This window comes from Haliotis rubra, unplaced genomic scaffold, assembly GCF_003918875.1.
Source record: "Haliotis rubra isolate DU_JTF1 unplaced genomic scaffold, ASM391887v1 Scf275, whole genome shotgun sequence".
Lineage (NCBI taxonomy): Eukaryota > Metazoa > Mollusca > Gastropoda > Lepetellida > Haliotidae > Haliotis > Haliotis rubra.
Window position 1 is genome coordinate 969,281 of NW_025766836.1, and position 24,073 is coordinate 993,353.

At 42.4% G+C, this 24,073-nt stretch overlaps 1 protein-coding gene across 1 annotated transcript in view; it reads right to left on the bottom strand.

Moving 5' to 3' along the window:
• LOC124280857 (carbohydrate-responsive element-binding protein-like) overlaps nucleotides 1–6,093 on the bottom strand; it is a 57,798-nt gene extending 51,705 nt beyond the window's left edge. Inside the window, exon 1 of the mRNA XM_046716848.1 lies at nucleotides 5,666–6,093. Within this exon, the coding sequence (XP_046572804.1) occupies nucleotides 5,666–5,982 (317 nt within the window). The 5' untranslated portion in view covers nucleotides 5,983–6,093. The remainder of the gene's footprint in view (nucleotides 1–5,665) is intronic.
• Nucleotides 6,094–24,073: the final 17,980 nt, after the last annotated feature.

Sequence of the window (24,073 nt, forward strand, 5' to 3'; positions counted from 1 at the left end):
TGATTATGATCTTAAAAAAAGAAGTGAAAACAATTAATCATTCTCCATGTAATGGTTCATCCCCAAACATGACAAACAGAGGAATGCCTCTTCTTCTAAACTGCAGAGTCAGAGAAGACTCTCCTTCCAAACAATGACCCGCGAATATCCGGGTTACAATTGGTCTTCAGCAACCCATGCTTGTGGTGAGAGGCAACTAACAGGATCGGGTGGTCAGGCTCGCTGACTTGGTTGACACATGTCAACGTATCCCAGTTGTGTAGATTGATGTTCATACTGTTGATCACTGGATTGTCTGGGCCAAACTTGAATATTTAAAGACTGCTGCCATATTGCTGGAAGATTGCTGAGTGTGTCGTTAAACCACAAACGAACAAGCTAAACAATGGAGTCTGAGGTGACACTTTAACACTGACCAGATGAATATTGTCGGTACCCAGAAGTAAACCTCATAGAATGGATAACTTTGTTGCCATGATTAAATGACATGACTCATGGTCATCGTCATCTGAAAGTCAGCTGTTTCATAGCGATTACCATGACACAATTATTCATTGGTCAATATTTAACGTTTTCTTTGGGGTCCGGACTGGATTTCTAACATACCTCTATGATAAAGTCAGTTATGCCACTATTTGATGTGCCAACTTTTGTAACCATGACATTAAGGTCTTGAATAAATGACCACAAATAAGCTCAATTTGCAAAGAAAACAACATCAAAATCGGTAGTGATCAGGGTTCAAGATTGACATGAATAAGCATGAAAGTCACATCCCTTCTGCAAACAACATTGACTTGCCGGATTTAGCAGTGTCAATATGGACCCTCCCTCTTGCTTTATCTTTTAACGTGGTAATAGGAACCCCCCATTGAGTTGCAGCCTGTTGGACAGAGGCATCTTCTTCAAATACCACAACGTATGTGTTATGTAAATCTTCCCGTGAGTATCTAACTCTGTATGAACCTCAAGCCGATGATGGAGGCTGCAAATAAAAAATACCACTACAACCACTATTTACTCTATTTAATTTATTAACAATGTTATTTATGCATTATCAAGTTAACCATCCTTCAATTAAACATTCGTCTTAATGAAATTGGCAATAAGTAGTGGCCTTTTCAATCTTCCATAGTTATGTTAGCGGCGAGCGTGTGACATCATTAAAGATACAATTTATTTCATCACTAGATTCAATAGTGTGAGTTGTTGTGCATAGGGAACACGTTATTCTCAGTGACTAGATTTTGCTATTACAATGCACAGTCAAAACGTAACAGGGAAAAAAACTTTGACAAATGAAATATGGATTTATCTACAAATACATTGTACAGTACAACAGTACAGTACAACAGCTGCAAATTCCAAGTCTTATCAAGCACTTCGAATTCTTGCAAACTATCTCGGCTGTCTGGTTCTATTCAGTTCGTGGTTTGAAAGCCTTAACAGCTTGTATAATCCTCTACAAAAGAAGTGTCATATATATTAAATGTATTATGGCACAAGCTGTGCACTAAGTTGGCTATCAGGAGAACAAAAATACTTCTTGCACATCACGTGAATTTCACTTTATGTTAGAATGCAATGAGTTAAACGAATTACGAAACAAATATCTCCCTCCATATTATTGAAAACCCTACTGTGGATAAATATATTTCACTTATGTCTATCACATACAAACCAATACTTGTTAAACTTGCTCTTTTTGTGAAATGGGGCTTGCGTAATATGTATTTGTTTCATTGTTTTGCACATGTATTTGTTTTACTCTATGTCATGTATATGACTCATGAGAATAAACTTTGAATTGAATTGGTGACAACCTGTGTCAAGATGTTAATTGTTACCAGAGAAATATGCACACTAACGCTTAGTCTCTGAGTCTGAATACATATAATTTGGATAGTAACAAATAAATCCATTTAAAAATTAAAAAGGAGCCCCCAGGAGACCAGAGATTCAGATCTGAGGAAATCTAGACTTGCTTCATTTAGGGCTTTAGCATAGCAGGGAGGGCTTGGCAGTAGGGGAAATAATATGGTTCAAGGACTGTGAGACAAACTAGGAAAATATGGTGTGCCATGTGTAATCTGATAACTTGGCAATAATTACCTCTTCTTAAATGTCTAGATATTATCATCACAAACAAATGTATAGTAATCAGCCTTGACATTAATGGTATACCTATATCCATGTGCTCCCTTGCTTGCAAATCACAATAATGGTGGTAAAATGCACAAGGAAAGGTTGCTACAGTTCTACGAATTTTATAAAGGAGTTTTTGTTTACCATCCATTCATGACAACAGAGATCTTAGGGAGATTGTTATATTCACTTCATTTCATTTCAGATCAATTACTTTCCATCATCATTGATTTCTAGTGATCGTAATGTTTTCCAGTGACAGATACTTTATCACAAATCAAATATTTTTATATGTATTTGTTTTTTATCTATTGAAATACTATCAAGGAAGCTCTCTATATATATTATTCTGTGGAAATAAAGATGGAAAAAAATATGAAGGAAGCTCTAAAATTGAGTTGATGAATTGAAAGCTTTTCATTCATGACTGTTAACGCTGGAGCATCTGGTAGTTTTACTGAAGTCCAGAGGTCAGTGACAGCTGTCATCTGAGGCACATGGTGTAAATCACTGTGCGGGAGCCAGTGTAACTGACATCAGTTGATGCATCATCTGGTATTCAGATTCTGTGAGTATGCCAGCCATGGATTCTGTGTTAGTATCTGTAGCTATGATAAAAAGACTATAGTTACTAAGGAAGCCTGCCTTTAAGAACAAGAAAATATGGGCTATACATACACTCTGAGGACACTACAGTATGTTTGTTCAACAGGGCCATGGATGTCAAATGTGGCAGAAGGTTTGAGCAACACTATATATCAACATGGTCAGTTTATATTTACTGAAACCATGTATGTTGATGAACAATTTATGGGGCTGGTGGATAAACAATAAGATTACCATGGTTACAAGTATTTAGGATATAATTTGCTCATTTCTATGAAGTGCATCAATGCCAAATGAAATCCCTATCATTGTCATCAACATCTGTGAACAATAATAAATCAGAAGAAATAACCAGTCTCTTGACATCTTAAATATAATTATTGCAGCAAATATGTAATTATGACATTTAATTTCTCTGAAATATTATAAACTGACAAGTGATAACCCATTATTTATAAATGGCCCTTCCATTTAGTTTTGAGGGAGACCACTGACACCTACCCTATGCTCCCTTTGTAAGTAGTGTTAGAGTAAGTAGTATCAGCAAGCTTGCACTATGACATAGTTCATGACATCATCACTTACGATTTGTGCTGCAGCCATGACTAAGAATAAATGTGTAACAAGTCTCAATATCTTCATGCTTATGGATGATTACAAAGATAGGCATCACTGTGAGACCACATGGAGAAACATTACCATAACAATTAATCTCCATGGTTACACTACATATTGCTAAATGCTGAATGCTTTCATTCTGACTGAACAAAGTTTGAATGAGGGTAAGCTTTGGTGTATACATGATAACATTTTATATGTGAATCTGAAAGCATTCTGCCAGGAGTCTGGTAAAACAATTCCCAACAGGTCATTTTGTACCCAATTTGAGGCCTACTGTGGATACCTGGGGAGGGTCAGGTAAGAGCGGATAGGGTCCCAGGATAGTAATTTGGACTCATCCCAGCAATACAATCTACAAGTTTATTTAGAATTACATTTAATGATTCAAAGAGACATATCTGTTTGTCTCCTTTTGTTGAACCAGTATTGTTTGGAATGATATTGTTAAGATAATGAGAGATTTGGGGGTCAATCTTAGCCATAGTAACACTTAGTGCAGGATAGCAACACAGCTTCAAATAGCACAGCATACTCCAAATAATCTTTTTCCAAGATTGATTTTCAGGTTGCACGACCCAGTGTTGTTTTAACCCCTGAGCTTTAGAATGATGATGAAAGATATCAACACATATACAATGAACAAAGATTTTACTGGTGGTCAGGGTGGTATTGCATCAGCTCCCTTAGATATCACGCGATCAGGTGAACAGACTTTCATATTGAAGGAGTCAAGATGGCCGACACTGGTGAGGACATGGTTGACTGCTCATTACCGGAACCCCATGGCCATGACAGACTACTTCAGATAAGATGATGAAATCACATACAAGGGGGAATAACAGGGGTGGAAATAACTTTAAAATTGATAGCGTACTCCGGTACAGTGGCACATGTAAAATCACTTGCCCTGATAATTTTTCCACAATACCGACCGTTTTCCTGCTGATCTTTTAAATAAACAACATAATTAACATTGGAAAGTCAACTGGACACCGGTACAGTGTCATATACAAATTTGCTTGCCCGACAGAACAAAACACTGGACTCGGACGTCGGGCAATGGGTTATTTCCACCCCTGAATAATCAATGTGAAAACTCCAAGACTGTTACATCTTAACAGTATTCACATTCATCTATTATACAAAATAATTTGTTCATGATAAAATAAACTTATAGCATATTTATCGAAGAGTAGGTATCTGTCTATGATATAATACTCTTGTACCACTGTGGCTGGTTTAAAAATAGAAACCTTCAAACCTTTAACCTTGACAAAGTGTTCCAACTTTCTATACCACATTTTAAACCCATTTTTAAAATGTATCATCCAAGTACCAGTTCTGTTACATGCTTTGGTGAGGTAATGGCATGTGAATGATGCAATAGTACAGTTTTACCTGCAAATGCTTTTGACAATATTGCCATTTTTGTGTTTGTGAATAGCGAAGGAATGTGCATCCTGTCATTACTTAGTAAAGTGACGTAATAACGTAGTGATTTATTATTCATTATCTTTGAAAGAAAAACACTAATCAGGTAGAAAATGAATGTAAACATCTTGGTAATCCCGTTTTAAAAGACTGACAGAGTTTGGTTTTACGCCGCTTTTAGCAATATTCCAGCAATATCACGGCGGGGAACACCAGAAATGGGCTTCACTCATTGTACCCATGTGGGGATTCGAACCCGGGGATTCGAACCCGGGTCTTCGGCGTGACGAGCCAACGCTTTAACCACTAGACTACCCCACCGCCCCCGTTTTAAAAGAAAAATTATAAGTAATATCATGACCATGAAAAATAACTGCAGAAGTGTGTCCATATGCCAGTGCATCAACACAAAGAAACAACAACATGTTTTGATTTAGTAACAATGTGTGGTGATGCATTCCGATTGTTACGGAACAATCAGCTGATAGACTTGTTCAAGGCCGTTTCCTCATTTCAAAACATCGATGCAGAGGTGCCTTCTGTATGCATGCTGCACGACTTCAACAAATGTTCACGTTGCAAAAAATCGAAATTTACAATATCAAGGTCGCTGCAATATTGTAAACAAATGCCAAATGGGTTAAGTAATGTGAAGAGTATTGAGGTCAAAGATAACTCTGGTCAATCATGCCCAACATACTTCCATCTGGGACAGTACGTGACACACGACATTAAGCCTAGGGTAAACTTGAATGTGTGACACAGTTTTAAGATGAATCTAACAACTCGGATTAACGTGCACTGCGTAAAAGAATGTAGGCCATCATAGTCCCAAACATTGAAACAACAGTACGGGCCTCACCTGTACGCGAGTGTTAAACACTGGAATAGCTTCGTTAGCGACGCGTCGATTGCAAGCGTCCTTGTGCTTCTTGGACCAAAACTATAGGTTTGAGAAGTCTCTTTCGTCGCTTCCATAAAATCGTATCCGACAGAATCACCGGACTTGTCGTCATATTCATCGAATTCGTCAGTAGCGGGATCGTGTACACGGCTTATCATGAAATGCCCACTATGAATGTGGCTCGTCTTTTCGGTTTTCATTCCTTCCGATTTGTTACTCTGAATTTCCAACATTGTTTCCGGTGAATGCGATTTCAAGGGGTCTTCTATGGCCATAACAAATCCAAGACATTGAACTGCCAGTACTTCAGTGCCAAATACTTTTGAGAAAACAATTCAAGAATGTCTATGGTCGACATTACTCTCGTGATCACTCGCTGAGGGTGTGAACGCTAGCCAATCAAAACACAGTATTTCAAGGTTAGGAAAAGATAACTCATGAGTACATGTTTCCATGTCACTTCAGGTTGTAATCATAAACAATCAGTTCAAATCCAAATATACCACCTACGGTATTTAGTTGTTGCAAGACCAAAGTAATGATTTGGGTGGTTTTTCACGTATGATTTTATAGGAATCCTTTCTTGTTATGATGAAATGCCGTTTAACTTTGAGAATAACATACTGTTGCCTATGAAACAAAAACGACAAATTGAATAAAAAAAATCACACCGTGTCTATGCTTTATAATAATCAGATACCATTGACAATTTCGATTATACCCCAAGCATGTGTTTATGAAACATTATCAAGTATATAGGATGCTGTAAATAATACTAACAAAAGTCGTAATCAGTTTCAAAGATGCATATTATTACGTTGTTAAGGAGTTAAATGAAAAGAAATATTGTCACATGGCTTACTCCTTTCGTAGCCAAATGATCAATGAATAAGGGTTAAAGAGAAGTTATATTTCCAAGACCTGCTATGCTTTTAAAGTGAAGAAATAGAAAATCTTATCCTGTCGGAGTGAGTGAATTGGGATTTACGCCACCTTTAGCAATATTCCAGCAATATCACGGCAGGGGGCACCAGAAATGGGCTTCACACATTGTGCCCAATGGGAATCGAACCCCGGTGACGAGCGAACGCCTTAACCACTGGGCTACCCCACCACCTCTTGTCCTGTTGGAAATCGAGACGCTTTGACTATGTTACCAGGGTTACCAGCCATTCAAACACAGACAAATGGGAATACACTAATCGCTAGAATAGCGTTGCTTTATCACCTGATCCGCCATGCAAATTGGCCTCACCCTGACACCTTTATAATTGCTTATTGGTGCTCATTAATGTTAAATGGTAACCGACTATTTAGTAGACAACCTTCAGTTGGCTTAAAAGAGCACAGCCTCTAACGACAAGCATGGGTTATTGAAAGCACATTCTAACCCGGACCTTCACGGGTATTTACGAAAATAGAACCATTTTGGTACCTTTGCTTGGTGTAAGTGAAATAGCACCACTTAGTGTTCTTTTCACAAACAAATCATTGCTACATATCTATCTTATTCATCTGGGGAGACAACGGGTGGAACATTCGGTAAGAACAAATAAATTTGAAAATGCATCAAAAACTAAATTTTGGGTGGAAGATAAAAAAAAATGAAACAATATCGCATAATTTCTGGTATTTCATAAACGTTTATATATGTCAAATTAAATCATACATAAAACATCGAACAGTTTGGAAATTGTTTATCTAAATGCATAGGACATGTGAATAAAAACTGTTTACAACCAGTTTAAGGCTTTCTCTTTGTTTGGTCTCTGTGTCTATCTTAAAGTAGCAATGTCATTTTCACTGATGGAAATAGAAACTGAACTAAAATCATTCCACCCTTAAATTTTATCTAGCAAATGTTTCAACTGACATTTGTATTCTAAGAAAGCACATCACAAATGTTCAAAACGCTGGAACTATTTTGGTACTTTTATGTATTCGTAGGTAACATAATACATGTGTTCTGAAGATCACCCCTTTAGGGTCCTCGACGCGGCTGGTCACCTTATCAAGTTGAAGTGAGATTCTACCATGCCTTCAGTAAATACTGGATTGTGAATAATCAAAGTCATTCAGAGGTATATAATCACGTTATATACCTCTGATTTTCCAATACAGTATGTATTTTTTTTAAATCTTAATAACACGGCTATGGTAGAATGGCGATAAAAATATAATAGATCTAAATTTTGTATTTAAAACCTCACGCTACACGTAGAGTTTTTAATTCAAATTTAGAGCTATTATAATGTCGTTATAAACCTCTAAATTTTCCAACACAGTATGTTTATCTCCTAAATGGACATCTGCACAAGTTAACTTCCTTAATACTAATGTGATATGATGTGAATTTGTGATATGATGTGAATATCATTGTGATCGGGAAATGACAAATAACAGAATAAATAAATAACTGACAAATAACAGAAATAAATTCTTTTTGTCCTTCAACTAATTTAACTAGGAGAGACTACTTTTAGATCATAAGGGTGCCACTAGTTTACCATTGCGTAATCAACAGTCAACAGACCATGAAATGTTGTTTTAAGACTGTAGACGAATTGGGATGTAGGCAAAATGAGATCATGCCGTTAATGGTTGAGTGTACAGCACTGGTTGAGTGTGCAGCAGCTCAACTGACTGTAACCTCATTGATGACAATTGGATACCCATTCAGGCGCGTAGCAAGCCAATGTGCAAGCCCGATAGGTTGCAAAGCTTTTTACTTAGATTGTATTGAGGACGTGCCCAACCGTTTTAGCAACAATCATGCGTAAGCCCGGGCCTTTGTTTTATAATGGTAGCTACGCCTCTGCCGTTAAATAAAAACAAACATAGGGTTGAAACTTGAAGTTATTTATTATGAAAGATTCTATTCGGGTTTTACCATGTTGCGTGATGTGTGTCTGTAACACAACATTAATGCATAAATATAATGTACAGAAACCACTACACAGCTTCCAGATACTCGAGAGGAGTCCCTTTTGCTTTTTGAACTTGGTCCTTCAGACGGGACGTTGGTTTAAGTTTCTTTTATAAATATACGTTTTGCGGGCTGTTGGCGGTGCTGATCTATAGTTTAGCTTGACAAGTTTGGTCCAGGGTCCCGTTCTTCAAAGCGATCGTAACCCTAAAATGATCGTAACTCTCCTCCTTTAACATAGACTTATACTACTGTCGTAGCACTACGATCGCTTTGGGGAACGGGGCCCTGTTACAGAGTACAATATGTGTTTCTGGTCTCGTTTCTCAGAGCGATCGTAGCGATACGACTGTCGTAAGTCTATGTTAAAGTATGGGAGTTACGATCACCTTAGCGCTACGACAGTCGTAAGTCTATGTTAAAGTATGGGAGTTACGATCACCTTAGCGCTACGACAGTCGTAAGTCTATGTTAAAGTATGGGAGTTACGATCACCTTAGCTCTACGACAGTCGTAAGTCTATGTTAAAGTATGGGAGTTACGACCGTCTTAGGTTTACGGTCGCTTTGAAGAACGCGGCCCGGTATCTGTTGGTCTCGTAGCCATTCCACAGGGGCAAGGGGAATCTGGCTTCGTTGTCTACCCAACTTTCACAACGTCATCGTTGACGTCAACGTTGATGGCTCGTTCTTGGCTTTCTGTGGGTGTTCTTTGTACAGCACCACGGGTCCAAGGTTTTGGTGTTTCTACACAGGACTTGACAGCAGCGCAAGAAGAATCCCTTGATGACAGCTTGGGTAGATTCCATCTCAATGACAAGTGTTTGTTAGGAGGTCCTTAACCCAGTCATACTGAAATTTAACAATTGAAATTTTATGTTTCTGGCACAGGTTACAGTAATCTAGAATGTTAAGTACTATTTGCAGATAGTCAATAAATTACCGTAGATCCTGGAATAATATTGTCTTTTTTAAGTCTTCATTTGATATTTCTAGTGAAGAGATAAACCTATCTGAAACCTCTTTGTTATTTTTGACCATTCTGAGTGGTTACACGAGTTTTGGAATGACAGGTCAGGTAAGGCACCTACACACAGGCTGTTTAAAGATTCTTTATCGATAATTAGGTCAAACTGGCGTAAAACTGTCATTTTCTATTCATCATTTATCCGTAGAACCATATCTCAGTTTATTGTCGACCAGATGTCAGCGTAGTGTTTCCTCTAATAAGCACCGGGTCTCTAATACGTGCCGGCCTCTAATAAGTGCCGGGGATAAAGCAACTGTTCAAAACATAGCCGGGTCTCTAAATAATCTACCTGTGTGCGATGTTTACAATGGAGTTTCCAAATAATATACCAATGGAGAATCTATATTTATTTCCGTTGAAACTTTAAGCGACGGGGCTCCAACAAGCGCCAGCTCCGGCCTTTTAAGCGCCGGGTCTGAGAGTTCGCTGACTTAATAAGCGCCCGGGTACTTATTAGAGGAAATACGGTAAGTTTGAATGCGACTCTGTATCATTAGAAATGGAATTAGGCATATTCAGTCGTCCCAAATTCCGATTAAATAACGTACTTGTAAATTATTGAACAATAATGTTCCTGATGATGAGACGTATATTTGCTCAGTGATCACTCAAGTCATATTTATGCTTTAATCTATGGAATGTTGCTTATAAGTCAACTCCTTACTACATGCCGCCTTCTGACCAGACGGAGTTCTTTAGTAGGTTTGTTTCGCAAATGTACCGGCGAATATTCCTCTGTCTCACTATTTCGTACCAGTTTAGTGTATGTTTTTAATATCTGGATGTTCTTCCTTCACCCCTCCTGAGAGGGTATACGTAAGTCCCAAAACTTTCAAAGTAAAATGTAAATTTACCATTTTTGAACTAGTGTCTTTGTTCTTTTAACTACCGGCTAAATTTTCCTACACTCGCCAGCGGCTGAAAGGATGGTGTAAATCCAGCTAGGGTCCATGCAGGTAGCAAAAGTACTGTAAGTCCCCATGGTTCCTAGTATGGTGATCTACCTTCAGTTGTTGGCGATCTATAGCCCGTGTTTTATACTGTATTGTCCTCTTTAATTGAAATGTTTTTGCTTTGCTCTCTAGTTTTATTCATATCTGTGATTCTCTAGTATTTTTACTGTCCATCGTCGACAGGTTTTAATCTTCAAAATGTTGTCTCTTTATATTGTATAAATTGTTTTCGTCACGATATGGCTGAGATATTTCCGATGTGACGTTAAATAATAACTCACTCACTCACTCACTCTTTCTTCACCGACCTATCCGTGAAGATCCGGGTTAGAATTGGTCTTCAGTAACCCATGCTTATCGTAAGAGGCGACTAACGGGATCAGGTAGTCAGGCTCGCTGATTTGGTTGACACATGTCATCGTATCCCAATTGCGTAAATCGATGCTCATGCTGTTGATCACTGGATTGTTTGGTCCACACTCGATTATTTGGTTGGTTGGTATGTTGCTTAACGCCGCACTCAGCAATATTCCAGCGTTAAACAACAAACCAACCAATCCTTCACCCAATATAAACTAGTGCCTAAAAGAAACTATACACCGCAAAAATATTACATAACAATTCACAAAAATAAAAATGAAATGATAAAATCACACTAAGCCATGTCACACACGTACAGACCCATCCTTTCCGGGAACAAACGGCGAAACAAGTTAACGAATTGCCTAAACGTCGCAAAAAATCAAAAACGACTTTTTCTGATGTAACACGAAATGCAGAAGGTTTAAAACATACTACGCTACACCTGAGCAAAACAGTAGTAAAAGGGAACACAAAAATATGTCACGTTTGAGGCAAATCGAAAGAGAGAGATCTGTTGGAATGGCCCAACAAGGAGCTATAACGACATCGTCATTGCCAGAACCTTCGGCTGCAACCGAGCAACTATCATCAGACTGATACAACGACTAAGACAAACAGGCAATACGTCAGACAGGCCTAGGAGTGGTTGACGAAGGGATGAAGTTTTGCAACCTGTTGATTTATTCAGCAACAGCCACGTGGCAGTTTACCAACATGAAAACGCAAGACCTCATACAGCAAGACAGACAATCGACTTTCTGCACAACACTAACATTGTTTGTGTGTTCTCCCGACATGAATCCGATAGAACACTACTACCTGGATCGACAAATCAGCAACAGCGCCACGTCACCAGTAAAACAACTGGAACATTGTTTACCAACGGATCACGAACGTCATTCGGTGGTCATCACGTCACGTATTGATTCAAAACTTATGATTCATTTGACCATTTTGCAGAAAAAAACCCGCCTTGTTGATTTGTGTAAAAGTTCAGACTATGAGTCTTTCAGTGTCAGTCAAACGTACTTTCGACTTTCTATGAAATGAAATTGTGTATATTTGCTGTAGAATTGAATACTCTATTGAAATTAAACAGTTCATATATATGCTTTTCTTTTCAAGTTTGATCAAACCACTGTATACTTTTTATTGAGCACTAGTGTATTACAACAACGCCTGAGTATATTGTACAGATAACATCTCTGCTGTGATTACTTTCAATATTTATATCTACGTATGTGGTGTCCTAAATGTCTTATAGGCCATTTTGCAGGACATTGTATATTTTACAGACTATTGTTACTGTCACTTTTTATGGAGGGACGGTGGGGTAGCCTAGTGGTTAAAGCGTTGGCTCGTCACGCCGAAGAAGACCCGGGTTCGAATCCCCACATGGGTACAATTTGTGAAGCCCATTTCTGGTGTCCCCCCGCCGTGATGTTGCTGGAATATTGCTTAAAGCGGTGTAAAAACCAAATTCAGTCAGTCAGTCACTTTTTATGGATTTACAATGTGTGAATAGAAGCGCCAAAACCCTGCTCACATCCATAAGTAATCTCTGCTAAAAGCAGAGTCGATTGTACAATTCTGACTATATCATGGTATTTGTTTCAGCAGCATTACAGCTGTATGATGTTGTTTGTAAACAAATCGGGTCCGGGCCAGACAATTCAGTGATTTTTACCCTGCGATACAATGACGGGTCACTATAATGACACTGTAATAAAATCATCTTCTTCTTCTTCTTCTTCGAACTCTTGAAGATCCGGGTTAGAATTGATCTTCAGTAACCCATGTTTGTCGTATGACGCGACTAACGGGATCGGGTGGTCAGCCTCGCTGACTTGGTTGCTATACGTAATCATCCCAATTGCGTAGGTCGATGCTAATGCTTTTGATCACTGGATTGTCTGGTCCAGACTCGATTATTTACAGACCGCCTCCATATAGCTGACTGCGGCGTGAAACTAAACTCACTCACTCACTCAATATCTACATCTATTCTCAAGACAATTTTGGATTCGACAAGGCATACTGCTAATCAAACGTACATTGTAAGGTGGCACCAAGTTTGTTGCGATGCGAGTGGTCAGTGCTTGTTGACGTTTGACGTTGGTGCCGTCCAGGACTACCCCAGACATGTTCGATGGGTGACAAGCCTGGAGTGAGTGCTGGCCGTGGTAAGGTGGTTATGTCCTGTTTGAAGCGTTCAGTAACAATACGAGCTCCTTGTGTGCGCTTCGGCTGTCATCGTGAAACACAAAAAGACGTCCATGTAGTCGCTCAAAATGTACCACGTGTGCCTCCAGGATGTTGTCACAGTAGCACCGCCCAGTGACATATCCGGGAATATAATGTAATGGTATGGCGGTGGGGTAGCCTAGTGGGTAAAGCGTTCGCTCGTCACGCCGAAGACCTGGGTTCGATTCCCCACATGGGTACAATGCCCATTTCCGGTGTGCCGTGCCGTGATATTGCTGGAATATTGCTAAAAGCGGCGTAAAACCATACTCACTCACTTATGTAATGGTGTTCAGCCAGCCACAATGATCACAACCCACAATTATTGAGCTATCCCCGGAAACGATCGGTAACCACATGAACACGCTCATATCGCCTGTACCACACTCTGCTTCACATGTTAAGGAAGTCCAAATTGACCCGAAAACACTTGCCCAAAGACGATTGGTCGAGAGCTGCCGCTCTTGACATCAAAGGCGTCTTGCGGTAATGTGACGGTGCGTCAGTCGTGGGATAACACCTGGATTTGTCGCATGCAGGTTCCATCTGTGTTACCGATTACCAATAGTCTGTCCACTCACTATAACACCTGCAGTTCTCTGAAGCTCAACTCCAATATGCGAGAACTTTGACCGCGGTTTCGTACTTCTGATGAAACCTCGCCAGGTGTCGCCCTGGGTCGATCAGATCGAAGTCTGTCATCAACGTCATTTGTCTGTCGATATCGTGATTGTAATATGCTAATTACTTAATTATTGACCGTGAAACGTTAATAGATCGTGCCACAATGCTTCGTTTTGTTCCAACTTCCAACTTCTAACATGTCAATTGCACGTAGGAGTCCCTGACGTGACTATGGAATCCGAGAAGGGACATTATCGCTATGTCGTATTGTCGCCCTCTCAAAAACAAGTAAAGTGAGGCAAAATAAACCAAAACGCGACACGCAACAATGCGACAACGCGACATTTCATCAAAATGTCGCGTTGTCGCATTGTCGCGTGTCGCGTTTTAGTAATTTTTTTAGGCTGTTTTTACACATCTTACATAGGGCGACGCGCGACAACGCGACATATTTTGACCTTGAAAATTGTCGCTATGTCGCGTGTCGCCCTTTGGAGGAATAAAAAAAAATATTATTCAAAACGCGATCACGCGACATCGCGACAATGCGACAATGCGACAAATGGGCGAAATGTCGCGTTGTCGCGTGTCGCGTTTTGGTTAATTTTGCTTGTATTTGAGAGGGCGACAACGCGACAATGTCCCTTCCAGGATTCCATACGTGACAGATGCTTCATGCCCAAGACTGACTGACTGACTGAGTTTGGTTTTACGCCGCTTTTAGCAATATTCCAGCAATATCACGGCGGGGGACACCAGAAATGGGCTTCACACATTGTGCCCATGTGGGGATTCGAACCCGGGTCTTCGGCGTGACGAGCCAACGCTTTAACCATTAGGCTACCCCACCGCCCTTCATGCCCAAGAAACGTTTTATTGAGTTGACTACAACATCAGAACAACTTCCTCTCTGGTTTGTATCACTGCAGCGCCACCTACACTAACACGTCTCACTGTCATTTTCGAATTGTACCCCGATCATGTCCACGGGGCGGTAGGTAGCCTAGTGGTTAAACCGTCCGGTCGTCACGCCGAAGACCCGGTTAGATTCCCTACATGCCTACAATGTGTGAAGCCCATTTCTGGTGTCCACCGCCGTGATATTGCTGGAATATAACTAAAATCGGCATAGAACTAAATTCACTCACTCACATTACGAGTTTACACGAAATTCGCAACACGTTGTGAATGGAGTTATCATTTTCTAAATCATATACAACCATTCATGTATGTATGCATGTCTCTCACAATCGTTTCCCCTGTTCCTTGGTCTGCATATATGTATATACATGTCTATTAATATGTGTATCTTAGCATGTGTGTATGTTCGTGGCTGTTTAGATATTTTACACTTATTGTCTTTTAGTCTGTTTGTGCGAGATCTACCCCTCAAAACCGCTCCCTCGTTTTAGAGTTATGTGAGTGTTCCTGTATACCCTGGTTCTAGTCTGCATCTATGGGTGTGCGCTCCTCTAAACCTCAATGTTAGCCTGAATGTACGTTTGTACGCGTTTCGTAAATAGTTGTCTCCATTTGTATTGTGCATTAACCAAAAAACAGTCGGAGTTTCTCCCTCATCCTGCCAGCCCGTCTTAGTCAACACCCTGTGTCTCTCTCAGCCCCTGTCTGCCAGTCTTAGTCTACACCCAGTGTCTCCCTCAGCCCCTGTCTGCCAGTCTTAGTCTACACCCAGTGTCTCCCTTAGCCCCTGTCTGCCAGTCTTAGTCTACACCCAGTGTCTCCCTCAGCCCCTGTCTGCCAGTCTTAGTCTACACCCAGTGTCTCCCTCAGCCCCTGTCTGCCAGTCTTAGTCTACACCCAGTGTCTCCCTCAGCCCCTGTCTGCCAGTCTTAGTCTACACCCAGTGTCTCCCTCAGCCCCTGTCTGCCAGTCTTAGTCTACACCCAGTGTCTCCCTCAGCCCCCAGTGTCTGCCAGTCTTAGTCTACACCCAGTGTCTCCCCTCAGCCCCTGTCTGCCAGTCTTAGTCTACACCCAGTGTCTCCCTCAGCCCCTGTCTGCCAGTCTTAGTCTACACCCAGTGTCTCCCTCAGCCCCTGTCTGCCAGTCTTAGTCTACACCCAGTGTCTCCCTCAGCCCCTGTCTGCCAGTCTTAGTCTACACCCAGTGTCTCCCTCAGCCCCTGCCAGTCTTAGTCTGTCTCCCTAGTCCTGTCTGTCTGCCAGTCTTAGTCTACACCCAGTGTCTCCCCTCAGCCCCCTGTCTGCCAGTCTTAGTCTACACCCTGTGTCTCCCTCAGCCCCTGTCTGCCTGTCTTAGTCTACACCCTGTGTCTCCCTCAGCCCCTGTCTGCCAGTCTTAGTCTACACCCTGTGTCTCCCTCAGCCCCCCTGTCTGCCAGTCTTAGTCTTACACCCTGTGTGTCTCCCTCAGCCCCTGTCTGCCAGTCTTAGTCTACACCCTGTGTCTCCCTCAGCCCCTGTCTGCCAGTCTTAGTCTACACCCTGTGTCTCCCTCAGTCCCTGTCTGCCAGTCTTAGTCTACACCCAGTGTCTCCCTCAGCCCCTGTCTGCCAGTCTTAGTCTACACCCAGTGTCTCCCTCAGCCCCTGTCTGCCAGTCTTAGTCTACACCCAGTGTCTCCCTCAGCCCCTGTCTGCCAGTCTTAGTCTACACCCAGTGTCTCCCTCAGCCCCTGTCTGCCAGTCTTAGTCTACACCCAGTGTCTCCCTCAGCCCCTGTCTGCCAGTCTTAGTCTACACCCTGTGTCTCCCTCAGCCCCTGTCTGCCAGTCTTAGTCTACACCCTGTGTCTCCCTCAGCCCCTGTCTGCCAGTCTTAGTCTACACCCTGTGTCTCCCTCAGCCCCTGTCTGCCAGTCTTAGTCTACACCCAGTGTCTCCCTCAGCCCCTGTCTGCCAGTCTTAGTCTACACCCAGTGTCTCCCTCAGCCCCTGTCTGCCAGTCTTAGTCTACACCTTAGTCTACACCCAGTGTCTCCCTTAGCCCCTGTCTGCCAGTCTTAGTCTACACCCAGTGTCTCCCTCAGCCCCTGTCTGCCAGTCTTAGTCTACACCCAGTGTCTCCCTCAGCCCGTCTGCCAGTCTTAGTCTACACCCTCTGTATCCCCCAGCCCCTGTCTGCCGTCGTTAATCGCAGGGCAGTCTGAACGTCTAAACCATTTTTCGTCGCTGTCTCCCTATGCCAGCAGTGCTTGTATGAATTCTCCAAGCCTTGTATGCACTTTTACTGTTTACCTGGCAGTGATATGCGATGTTTTGTCGAGTTTAACCGAGTTTTCAGTGTTGACTCTCTGCCATCTTATGTTCAAACAGATGTGTAACTCACAGGCGTAGATTCAAGGGGGCGGCAGATAGCACGAGATTAGCAGCGGCATAACTGGGCCAATGTTCAATGACGCTGTACTCTACGTGTATCGTATTTCGTCCTAGATCGTGCACAAGTGTCTACACCAGGAAATATTCAGGTACTGGGTTAAAGTAACCGAAAGATAGTGATCAGAATACGGGGTGTGCGACCAGTTACCTCGACATCTACACAACTCGGCTCTAAAACCAAAGTCAGGCTTTAACGTTGGCCTTAACTAAACCTAGCTCTAACTTGGGCCTTTTACCAGAAGAGGCTCTAGTGTATTTCCTTCAGCCAAGCCAGGCTCTAACTTGGGCCTTTGACCAAACCAAGCTCTAACTTGTGTCCTTCATCAAAGTCAGGCTCTAACTTTGGCCTTTAAAAATTCCAGGCTCTAACTTCGACCTTTAACCACGTCTGAACTAAGAAAGAGCAACTTACCTTGCCAACCACCTAATTAACCTAGGCCATAAACCAAACTAAATTTAAATCGACGAACTCAAAGTCAGACTTCAAGCCCTAAGTAACCCAGCCTTTGTAAATCAAAACCCTTTGCAAGTAAGCCAAAGTTTAACCGAGAAACGTTGGGCTCACGTCTTACCATAACGTTAACACCGACCCTTAGTTAACTCGTAATAATTTTAACGAACGTCCTTAACCAAGCCAATCTTACAGACTTAAACCAAGGAACTTAGCCAAGTCAGGTAAATTAAGAGAAATGTAAGTACGTACTTCAACCCATTTAGACACGTAGCAGTCTATCAGAAACGCCAGTTTTAACTGGATCCGCTTGTGCAATTTTTTTCGATGAACTATGACAGTACAGACGGTTCTCGAAGTCTGTGACTACAACTTGTCTAGTGTGGCAGTGGAGACACATGCACCCATTTATTCAGCCATTGTTTGTTTGACCGCGTTGTCGCAACATGAATGGCGAATCTGGCCTTGATCTAGTTCGTCTGGTTAGTCAGAACATTGACATCCATCCAGCAGCTAGCTGATGACATTATTGTTCGAGGATGTTTGTATGGGGAATGTTGAGGTATCTCTTGAGTTTTGTACAAAGCATTGACTATAACATGGCTTGTCAACTCGACATTTTGAACATTGTGAATACCATACTGAACTATGTGTCATTCGTGTATTCTATTCGCCGGCATGTAAATCGACAGTATTTTGACACGACGCTATTCTCATGACCCTGGACCAGGTAAACCGGTGGTTGATAACATGAGTACCATAGTAACACACAACCAGACAGTCAGTGCAAACGTCATTAGTCCGTGGGGCTACAGAGGACCGATTCTAATCCAGATTCTCTACTCGCTTTACATTACAGGTATGCAATGCATACATCGACACGCCTGCAAGAGAGAGTGAGTTTAGTTTTACGCCGCACTTAGCAATATTCCAGCTGTATGGCGGCGTCTGAAAATAACCGAGTCTGGACCAGACAATCCAGTGATCAACAGCATAAGCATCGATCTACGCAATTGGGATACAATGACATGTGTCAACCAAGCCAGCGAGCCTGACCACCCGATCCCGTTAGTCGCCTCTTACGACAAGCACGGGTTAATGAAGATACATTCTAACCCGGACCTTCACGGGTGACACGCATGCTGCAAATACCAATACAACACATTCAGTATGGCAGCGATAGGTACAAGATAAACTGCTTGAATCAATGGTACGTGTAAGATGATATGAAAAGGAGTTTAAAGCCGCTTATTCTGTTTTTAAGCATCGCGCGAGCGTCCGAGCGTTCGTGCGTCCGTGTGCGCGCGTACGATTGTTCCAGTCCTTAATAATGCTGGTTTACCCATGAATACCCAACTCAGATACAGGGATACTGACCAGGGCCCTTATTCTCGAAACGTTCGTAGCCCTAAGAATTCTTAACTTTGATCGTAGCAAATGTGTTAAGAATGGGCTTAAGAAGTTCGTAGGGCTACGAACGTTTCGAGAATAGCTAGCCAAGCCGTCTTTTATCGCGTCATTGCAGAGCCTGAGCCAGGGTAAGATCAAGTGTACAAGTATCAACCTTTAACATCTTTTGGTATGACTATATTCCGCTATATTTAGAGTAGGTGAGCTTAGGTTTTACGCCGCTGTTAGCAATATTCCAGCAATATCACGGCGGGGGGACTCCAGAATTGGGTTTCACGCATTGTAACAATGTGGGGAATCGAAACCGGGTCTTCGGCTTGACGAGCGAACGCGAACTAGGCTTTCCACTCCGCTCTATCCATGAAGCCATGGAGGTTGTCTGGTACATATACAGCTTTGAATATACAGTTAAAATCGTTGTCATATATAATTCATAAACAGGTGTATATTAATTCAATATTTTCTTTCATGTCAAGTGTAATATTATCCAGGTTTTATAAAAAAAGTCATTGCTTGCCGTAACATCCGACAAAATAGAAGAACATAAACCTCAGCCCAGACAGTGTTCTATATAAATTGTAAGCCCTTTTGTTCGCTGTGCAATCGGCCACCTGCCTCTTTCTGTAAGGAGTCTATGGTTGGTTGTAGAGAAGAATGTGCCTTATATGACAGATAAAGAATTCCATGCTGTGAGATTTGGAAAATGTCCCAGTCTGCTGCTTTTAAACAGGCGTCCTTGTTACGTCTGCCTACAAGACAACAGAGCGTACATTTTTATCAAATGTTAATGCTTATACTCTATAGGAATGTATGAAATACAAAGCATTATGTACCGTGAATCTACAGTGAGTGAGTATGTCATAGGCACCAATATCACAGCTTTATCATGGCAGGGTGCAAAGTGTAATGGGTGAGCGAGTTTAGTTTTACGCCGCACTCAGCAATATTCCAGCTATATGGCGACGGTCTGGAAATAATCGAGTCTGGATTAGACAATCCAGTGATCAACAGCATGAGCATCGATCTGTGCAATTGGGAACTGATGACATGTGTCAACCAAGTCAGCGAGCCTGACCACCCGATCCTATATAATCGCCTCTTACGATAAGCATGGGTTATTGAAGACCAATTCTAACCCGGATCTTCTCGGGTCGGATAGAGCAAGCTAGGACCTTCGCGGGTTGGTGGTTTAGACTAGGAGTGAAAGCGTTCGCTCCTCACGCCAAAGAGCCGGCTTTGAAACCCCTTGTGACATTTCAGCAATCTATGAAGCCCATTTCTTTAATCCCCCGTCCTGTTATTGCTGGAATTATTGCTAAAAGGGTGTTAAACAAAACTGATTCACTCACTCATAATCAAGCCATGGCTGACTCCGTGGTGTATAGTTGACGGAGCGTACATCCCGAGAATTGAGGTCTTTGCTTCGAATTCCAGCCTTGACGTTCCAAACGACGTCGGACATTAGGGGAAGTAATTGGGCATTAAGGCATAATCACGGGTCATGAATATACAGACGGACTTCGGGTGTGTGCCTCATGATGAGTGAGTGAGTGAGTTTAGTTTTACGCCGCTTTTAGCAATATTCCAAAGGGTAGCGTGCCTTGTACCTCTGCTTACAGGGCAGTGGGGTAGCGCAGTGGTCTAAGCGTTCGCTCGTCACGCCGAAGATCCGGGTTCTATTCCCCACATGGGTACTATGTGTGATACCCATTTCTGGTGTCCCCCGCCGTAATATTACTGGAATATTGCCAAAAAAAACGTCGTAAAACCATACTCACTCACTCTGCATACAACACCGCAGGGCGTTCTCTGTTTTTCAAAGAATTCAGCTTGTTACCTTAAGGAATGTTTAAAAATATATATTATTATGTACAATGTGTGCGTCGTTATGAACCAATCAGTAAGCTCCGCCACTGCATGAATACATATGTATATACACAAAGAACTTAGTTAAGCACCCCCCGACATATCTCACGATTGACTGAGCCCCGATCTAACCGTTTGGAGCATATCTGGGACATGATTGGTCGTCGTGTGCAACAAAGGGATCCTCTTGTACAGAACCTGGCTAGTTGGAACCTGCTTTACACGAGGAATGGCGTTGACTACCCCTTCAGAGGACCAGGAGGCTGACAGGGGGTATGAGGAGGTGAGTGCTGGCTGTCATACAGTCACATGATGGTTACACTCGGAATTGACTTTGAATCGTGCAAGACACGCAAAATGACATTTTGAATGAGATTGTTTTTTCCATCGTGGTCACCACGAGAAGTTTTAGGTACGTGTTGAAATTACGTGTTAATTACGTTCTTTGTGTATATTTGATTTGGATGGAAACAAATAATTCCTATTAAATTGAAAAGAAGACCCAATGAGAAGGGAGATTCAGAACCTGACGACATCTACACTCGCTTTATTTAGGGCCTGAGCATTGCAGTGAGGGCTAGGCAGTAGGGGACATTATGTGGTTCAGGCGCTGTGAGATTACTATAGGATCCGCCCCTGCATGAATAGATAGTTACAATGGTGACTGCACACACGCCTCTCTCGGACACGGAGTAGAGACTGGCTGTCTTATTCACATTTCCACACAGTTCCAAATCACTAACCTCTCTATTGACGCACTGAACAGAGTTGGGGCCACCATCCTCGCAAACCTAGCAGGAGGTGAGGTGAGGTGAAATTGGGTTTAACGTCGTGCTTGAGAATATTTCGCTCATATGACGACGTGCATGTGTGTGTATGTGTATGTGCAGCTGCTTGTACTAGCCCAGACTAAAGCTGGTTTTATAGTACTAGCCCACTGAGATACCATGCCGCAGTGAAGCATGAATATCCCACTCAGACACATTATACTGACTCCGAGCCGACCAGTCCTTGTTGTACCCATTAATGCCGAGCGCCTGGCAGGGATCAACAAGTACCATATTTTAACGTCTTTTGGTATGACGCAGTCGGGGATCGAACCCGCGACCTTCCGCTCTCCGGGCGGAGGCGGTCAACCCAGCAGGAAGCAGACAAAAATAATGACTGCAGCACAGTTAGCACTTTTTGTAACCATGTTCTTCATCACTACATGTTTCTTGAGCTGCAGATAATTTTTTTTCTCAAATTCACAATTTCATTGTGGTTAGAGCATCCACCCGGAGAGCGGAAGGTCGCGGGTTCGACTACCGACCGCGTCATTCCAAACGACGTTAAAATGCGGTACTTGTTGGTCCTTGTCTGGCGCTCGGCAACAACAAGGTCAGATGGCTAGGAGTCAGTATAATGTGTCTGAGTGGGGTATTCATGCTGAACTGCGGCATGGTATCTGAGTGAGCTTGCATTATAAAACCAGCCTGGGCTACTAAAGTACTGTCGGAAATAGAAAAAAACTGTTATTTCACATTTACATCCACAATTTATGTAGATAATATGTGAAAGTGTGAAATATCTGTTAAACTAGGTTCGGCCTAACTATAGTGTCAGTGGTAGGGAGATAGAAAACGTAAAAATTGGACTTTACTCAGGAGAGATTAGTGCAGAAATGAGCAATGCCAAAGTCCAAATCGACTTATTTGGAACAGACCATGGCTTTATGCAAATTAGAGGGCGATGATATTGTATTACAAAGGACACTTTTTAAATACCCATTTTGAAATTAGACGTAGCTTCATTATAAACGATAGCTAACGTAAAAAAATAATAACTTTAATACTGAAACTATTAAGGATGTAGCTACCATGGAGTCTCACTATCACTATAAAAAGAAACAGGCAGGAGGGGTCGTCTCAAAAGCAAAACAGGGACGGGTGTCGGAGACGGTGGTTTGGGGTCGGGCTGGGGTATAGCGATATCAGCTAAGATAAGATGATCCTTCAGAGGAATTAAACTTTTGCCCGATTTTACGAGTAAACATGCTTTTCTGGATATCCTATTACGCATCCCACTGAACGCCCAGTTAGGCCGATGTGGGTTATTTCGACATATGCTATTTGCAATTGTGAAAAATTTAGGGATACAGAGTAATAGCCTAAAAACATTTTCTATTTCCGACAGTACTTTACAAGCAGCCACACATACACACGCATGCACGTCGTCATATGTGCGAAATATTCTTAATTGCGACGTTAAACCACATTTCACCTCACCTCACCATAATTTCAGTTCTATAAAACAAAGAAACACCACGGTGCACCATGTGAATGCGCGGGTTTGCTCTCGACCGGCTGCACAGGAAGTCTTGTTTTGTTGTTAAAGGTTGAAAAGGGGTAAGGGGTGGAATGGCTGATAATCACTTGTCATATATCGATTGATTTTACCTGATGTACTCAAACACCAATTGCTCATCGTTTAAGGGGGCAGTGGATAGCCTAGTGGTTAAAGCGTTCGCTTGTCACGCCGTAGACCTGTGTTCGATTACCCACATGGGTACAATGTGTGAAGCCCCTTTCTGGTGTCCCCCCGCTGTGATAGTGCTGGAATATTGCTAAAAGCGGCGTAAAACTAAACTCACTCACTCATCGTTTAGGTTTACTTGACAAACGCAAGGTCTATACATATTCCATAGATAGCAGTCTATTGATGACGGGGATCGAGGATGACCCAGTCGTCAAAAGTGGGGACCGATTGGCCCAGTCGTCAAAAGGGGGAACTGATAGCCACGTCGTCAAATGGGGGAACCGATGGCCACGTCGTCAAAGGGGGGAACCGATGGCCACGTCGTCAAAAGGGGAACCGATGGCCACGTCGTCAAAAGGGGAACCGATGGCCACGTCGTCAAAAGGGGGAACCGATGGCCACGTCGTCAAAGGGGAACCGATGGCCACGTCGTCAAAGGGGGCCTATGGCCACGTCGTTAAAGGTGGTTCCGATGGCCACGTCGTCAAAAGGGGAACAGATGGCCACGTCGTCAAAGGGGGGTGGGTCGATGGCCACGTCGTTAAAAGGGGGAACCGATGGCCACGTCGTCAAAAAGGGGGAACCAATGGCCACGTTGTCAAAAGGGGGGACCTATGGCCACGTCGT